The sequence below is a fragment of the Bufo gargarizans genome, chromosome 1 (assembly GCF_014858855.1).
Source record: "Bufo gargarizans isolate SCDJY-AF-19 chromosome 1, ASM1485885v1, whole genome shotgun sequence".
NCBI lineage: Eukaryota > Metazoa > Chordata > Amphibia > Anura > Bufonidae > Bufo > Bufo gargarizans.
In genome coordinates, this window is record NC_058080.1 from 110,010,242 (window position 1) to 110,016,970 (window position 6,729).

General features: G+C 39.8%; 1 protein-coding gene across 1 annotated transcript in view; it reads right to left on the reverse strand.

The window, feature by feature from the left end:
- Nucleotides 1–6,454, reverse strand: part of GLRA3 (glycine receptor alpha 3) — a 296,968-nt gene extending 290,514 nt beyond the window's left edge. The window contains exon 1 of the mRNA XM_044287265.1: nt 6,384–6,454. Within this exon, the coding sequence (XP_044143200.1) occupies nt 6,384–6,454 (71 nt within the window). The remainder of the gene's footprint in view (nt 1–6,383) is intronic.
- Between the last annotated feature and the right edge of the window lie 275 nt (nt 6,455–6,729).

Here is a 6,729-nt window from a genome sequence, read left to right on the forward strand (position 1 = left end):
CAATGGGGTTCGGGTTCGGGACGAAGTTCGGATCGGGTTCGGATCCCGAACCCGAACATTTCCGGGATGTTCGGCCGAACTTCTCGAACCCGAACATCCAGGTGTTCGCTCAACTCTAATGGTAATCCCATAATGCCACTTTGCGCTAATGGTCTGACAGAGGAAGCCCTGTCACTAGTGACGTGGCAACAAAGGGTTAAATTGCTGGGATCCCTAGCTATTACAGAGACAGTCGACTGTCAAAGTCTATGAATTCTTACTGTTGATCACATAGGCACAACTTGTGTGTTCTGCTTGTGGTCATCGGCTGCAGTGGAGAATGAGACATTGCCCATGCTGTGCCGGATGTAGACACAGTGGGATCTGGAACATGGACACAGCGGAGGCAGCGTGGAAGACCGGAGTGGTGAGAAGCAGGAGGAAAACTCATTATTCCTGAAGAAGCCTTTTAGGGAAGATCCTTCAGCTCTCCAGATGTCTATACTTTTATTTCTCATTAAATATTTCCTTCTGTTATTCCTCCTGGAAATGTATGAACAAATTGAAAATTAGGTTACACCATTCCCCTTGTCATAAGAGTATGCGCTTATTCAGTCTGACATTTAGAAAGTGGCCAATTATGCAGGGACTAAGGAAACGGTAATGCTCAATTCTTCATTTATACACACTTTTCCAGAGGGAATAATAGGGCACCATGGCCAATGTTAAGAAAAGATGCCCTAGATATTTCATGAAAAATGCAAGTTTTTACTAAAAGCTGACATGTTGGACAAGCCGATAGGTTCTCCTCAAGTAGCTGTGTAAAATCATAAAGGAAATACAGATCCTATACAGGTTCATCTTTTTACCAATGTAAATGTCACATCCTGTACGAGGCTGACCTTTATGAAAGTAGAATCACAAAATGGTTGATGCATTTACTGTAACATTTTCAGTGTTAGCAATTGCATTATTTTCAGGCAGACTCATGATGTCATCCCAGATTAGGGCTTCGTTCACATCACATTGTGATCCACCAGAAGAATAGAAAAAAGACACGGATCCGTTATTTTGAGCATCAGTTTTCATCAGTTTATCAGTTTTGTCACTTCCATCACAGATCAGTTATTTTTGATGGGAGTAAAAGTCCTATTTTTCAGGAATTCCTCTCCCGTCCAAAATAAGTGATCTCTGATGGAAGTGATACAAACTGATGCAAACTCATCATTACTGATTATCAAAATAATGGATCCCTAATTTTCCAGATCAGAAGAACAGAAAAATAAAGAGTGATGTGAACGTGTCCTAAGTAGGTTACATTCAATATGCAGCTAAACTGGATTTAACCCATTAACCTTTTGATATTCCCTTTGGGATTACTGAAAAGTCCCATAGGGGATTCTAAGGGCCTGGGAAATGAAGAGATCTAGTGTATTGATTTCCCCCACCATGATTAATGAGCTGTTTATCATTGCTGTGTGCTTACCACAGGGTTTCAGCATCTCCATAGTAAGGATGAGAAACTCTTAAGAACCTGATTACAGCTTTTCTGTATGAATGAGCAACCCAGTCCATTGCCCATTCTAGTGGTGGTCATGGTAGATTACCATTGTAGACATCTCAAATGTTCTCTGAGTACAACATGACTTTGCTTATGATATTATTAATTTACAATATATCTACAGTTGCAAGAAAAAGTATGTAACCCTTTGGAATGATATGGATTTCTGCACAAATTGGTCATAAAATGTGATCTGATCTTCATCTAAGTCACAACAATAGACAATCACAGTCTGCTTAAACTAATAACACACAAAGAATTACATTTTACCATGTTTTTATAGAACACCCTATGTAAACATTCACAGTGCAGGTGGAAAAAGTATGTGAACCCTTGGATTTAATAACTGGTTGAACCTTCTTTGGCAGCAATAACTTCAACCAAACGTTTCCTGTAGTTGCAGATCAGACGTGCACAACGGTCAGGAGTTTCAGTTCAGCAATATTCTTGGGATGTCTGGTGTGAATCGCTTTCTTGAGGTCATGCCACAGCATCTCAATCGGGTTGAGGTCAGGCCTCTGACTGGGCCACTCCAGAAGGCGTATTTTCTTCTGTTTAAGGCATTCTGTTGTTGATTTACTTCTATGCTTTGGGTCGTTGTCCTGCTGCAACACCCATCTTCTGTTGAGCTTCTGCTGGTGGACAGATGGCCTTAAGTTCTCCTGAAAAATGTCTTGATAAACTTGGGAATTCATTTTTCCTTCGATGATAGCAATCCGTCCAGGCCCTGACACAGCAAAGCAGCCCCAAACCATGATGCCCCCACCACCATACTTCACAGTTGGGATGAGGTTTTGATGTTGGTGTGCTGTGCCTCTTTTTCTCCACACATAGTGTTGTGTGTTTCTTCCAAACAACTCAACTTTGGTTTTATCTGTCCACAGAATATTTTGTCAGTACTGCTGTGAAACATCCAGGTGCTCTTGTGCAAACTGTAAATGTGCAGCAATGTTTTTTTTGGACAGCAGTGGCTTCCTCTGTGGTATCCTCCCATGAAATCCATTCTTGTTTAGTGTTTTATGTATTGTAGATTCTCTAACAGGGATGTTAGCATATGCCAGAGACTTTTGTAAGTCTTTAGCTGACACTCTAGGATTCTTCTTCACCTCATTGAGCAGTCTGCACTGTGCTCTTGCAGTCATCTTTACAGGACGGCCACTCCTAGGGAGAGTAGCAGCAGTGCTGAACTTTCTACATTTATAGACAATTTGTCTTATTGTGGACTGATGAACAGCAAGGCTTTTGGAGATACTTTTATAACCCTTTCCAGCTTTATGCAAGTCAACAATTCTTAATCGTAGGTCTTCTGAGAGCTCTTTTGTGCAAGGCGTCATTCACATTAGGCAATGCTTCTTGTGAAAAGCAAACCCGGAACTGGTGTGTGTTTTTTATAGGGCAGGGCAGCTGTAACCAACACCTCCAATCTCATCTTATTGTTTGGACTCCAGTTGGCTGACACCTCACTCCAATTAGCCCTTGAAGATGTCATTAGTCTAGAGGTTCACATACTTTTTCCACCTGCACTGTGAATGTTTACATGGTGTGTTCAATAAAAACATGGTAACATTTAATTCTTTGCGTGTTATTACTTTAAGCAGACTGTGATTGTCTATTGTTGTGATTTAGATGAAGATCAGATCACATTTTATGACCAATTTGTGCAAAAAATCCATATCATTCCAAAGGGTTCACATACTTTTTCTTGCAACTGTATATATCATGAGCGTCATATGTTTCCTACACTATTAACACGCACAGCATATAATTACAACCTGTAACAATCACTACAGTTAATCTTACCATTAAAGCTTTATTACATAAATTCATTTTCATATACTACAAAGGTAATATCGCTTATGGGCTGCACAGCCTTTTCTGGTATGAGGTCTTAAAGAGGACCTCTCCCCTCTCCTGACATGTCTGTTTTAGTAACTACTTGCATTCCCCATGTAATAACAATTTTGGAACAGCTTTCTTATGACTGTATGCTGTGCCATTCCTTTATTATTCCGGCTAGAAGTTTGCAAATAAATTGCCAGCAGTCTGCAGTAAAGGTACTGGTGGGCATTACCAATAGATGGTGTGTCTGACTGTGTCCAATCAGTACTGCTGCTGGGACACACCCCCAACTAGTAACACCCATCTGTAGCTTTACTGCAAGCTGCTGACAATTCATCATAACGTCTGGTAGAAATAACAGTGGCATGGCACAACATAGAGCCATAAGAATAGATGCTGCAAGAATGGTTATTAAATGGGGAATGCAGATGGTTAATAAAACAGAAATGTCAGGAGAGGGCGAGGTCCTCTGTAAGCCCTCAGACCAGAAAAGACTCCGCAGCCCATAAGCGATAATACCTTTGTAGTATATGAAAATGAATTTATGTAATGATGTTTTAATGATAAGATTAACTGTAGTGAATGTTACAGGTTGTAATGATATGCTGTGCGTGTTGATTGTGTAGTGCAGGGAATGTATGAAGCTTATGATATATAGATATATTCTAGGAGTTAATAGAATAGCCATGTCAGGAGAGGTGACGGGTCCTTCTCTAATTGTCACACTGAACCACTCCTAAGAATCACAGTAAGACATAAAGGACTATTATCGAAATTTTTGTGTATTATACACCAGCAATGTCTGATAAGTGCAGGTTCTACTTTCAGGACTCCCATGTATCAGGAGAAATGGGGTCACTTCTCCCACAGCTTGCAATCTAGAGAGGGGGGGAGCATGCAAAGCTCTTTCCAATAAAGAAAATGGGGAGATTTATAATTTAATTTACCCTATTATGGAATTAAAATGTCATATTTGCACAGTAATATGTGACTTTTTGAACTTCTCGTCTAAGTGGAGGGGCTTAGCGGGGGGAAAGGAGGCAGTACTTAGCATGGCCCACCAGATTTACTATAACTTACTCCAGAAACCTGCCACTTGTTACTCCAGCCCAGGGGGATCAAGAATGGCAAATGGGAACGCCCTAAGGGTGTTGTTGTAATAACTTATCATTTCATAACTACCACAAGCTTCAGAGGAGAGTCACATACATAGACACCACCTCTAACTCATCTACTACTTCCTATAGGGTTAAACAAGGGTCAATAGGGGTCCATTCTCCCGATGTGTAGGAGACCCAGAGATGGCTACTTGCCGCACCATTACCACTTGTCCATTCCCTCTCCTGAGCTGTGGTCACTCAGATCTGACATGGATACTAGATGTGAGTAACCACACATAGGCAAGCATCCCTGTGTCCAGATGGTTGAGACCACACAAAGTCATCGCAGGTCACAAGTGGCCTTCAGGCCCCAGCTATAAAGGCTCCCAAAGCACAATTTAATTCTAAGACCTCAGCAAAGACCCTAATTCTTATTGATTTTAGCCATTGAGGCACATATTCCAATAAAGTGCAATGCACCTTGCCGTTATGTACAGGAATTATAGACTTGAATGTCTGGATTTACAGCCAAAGCTCTTTGTGACCTTGAGTCTGTATTACCGTATTCATTCTGGTACAAAATTAAATTATAGAGCCATGGGGACATTCCTTCATTGCAAATTCATCATTCATGAGCGCCGATAGAAACATGTAAAAGTAAATTACATTAATTGAAATGTAATGATTTTCATAAAATTTCCATTAACAAAACATAGTGAAACAGTGTAGTAATTCACAGCAGAACTCTTCATATTAGCTTACCCACAATGTTCTGATAATATTATCCGCCAAGTAAACAAGGCGACAAAATCGCACGCTGACGGGACTAGAGGACACACAATGTGTTCCCTGAACACTGGGATTTGTAAACTCCTCTATGCGGGAGGTTTTCAGCTTGTCAATCATTGGTAAGTGATCTTGTCTAATTAAAACTAAGGATAGCTACTGTACCTTTGGAAAATATTTAGCTAAGTGCTTTTTTTAATCAAGCGCAGGCCATTGATTTACTACTGTACTGAATGGAGCCTTTTCTGGGACACGTAAATCAAGGAAATATCAATATCGCGAGTAATTTTACATCAACATCTCTCTCTCATATATATATATATTACAACAATCCATACTATTACTACACACTTGCTGTATATTCAGCAATTTTTTTGCTCCTACCCTCATTCAAATATTTTAGAAATCAGGTAATTTCATGGAGTCTATTTCACAGTAGCTGCAACTAACTTTTGCATTGTATTTTGATGCAATAATAATCATCAGCCGGATGATGCATTATAGTGACTGATACCTGGTGTGATTATAGTAGTTGGTTATAATATTACTAAACAATAAGTAATTTATAGTACATCAATGCATTGAAATAATGACATCCACTTGTTTAAAAACATAATAGAATTAGATAGATAGATAGATATATGAGATAGATAGATATTAGAGAGATAGATAGATATATGAGAGAGAGATATTAGAGAGATAGCGAGATAGACAGAGATAGATAGATAGATAGATAGATAGATAGATATGGATAGATAGAGAGATACATAGATATTAGAGAGATAGATAGATATATGAGAGAGATAGATATTAGAGAGATAGATATATGAGAGAGATACATATTAGAGAGATAGCGAGATAGACAGAGATAGATAGATAGATAGATAGATAGATAGATATGGATAGATAGAGAGATACATAGATATTAGAGAGATAGATATTAGAGAGATAGATGGATAGATAGAGAGGTAGATATTAGAGAGCTGATAGCTAGATAGATAGATATAGAATAGATAGATTTGGATAACAAGTATCTGCAGCTGTTACTGTAGCTACCCCAGGGCTGCACAGGTTGTCAGCAGCAGGACTTACAGACCAGTAAGTTGGAGATGACATACCTTAACAAGAGAGCAGCTTCCCAGAAGTAAAACCCAGACACAGCCGTGAGTATGCACCGGATCCGGGCCATTTTCTATCGTGATGGGCTGTGAAATTAAACTCATCAAAGTGATAGATGACTGAAGCTGGCAGTCGAAAACAGCAGGACCCTGAATCCAGCACCAAGGACAGCTCCACAATGAGGTTTCTATAATCCAGATGAAAAGCCAAGCTTCCCCCTAGTTGTCCTGCTAGACAAGACAATGAGAAGGAGGATGGGGGATAGTATGCATGATTGGAAATGTCAGATCCAGTACAGGAAGACTGATCTTCGGAGCAGGCAGAAGTGCACAGTCCACTCCAAGC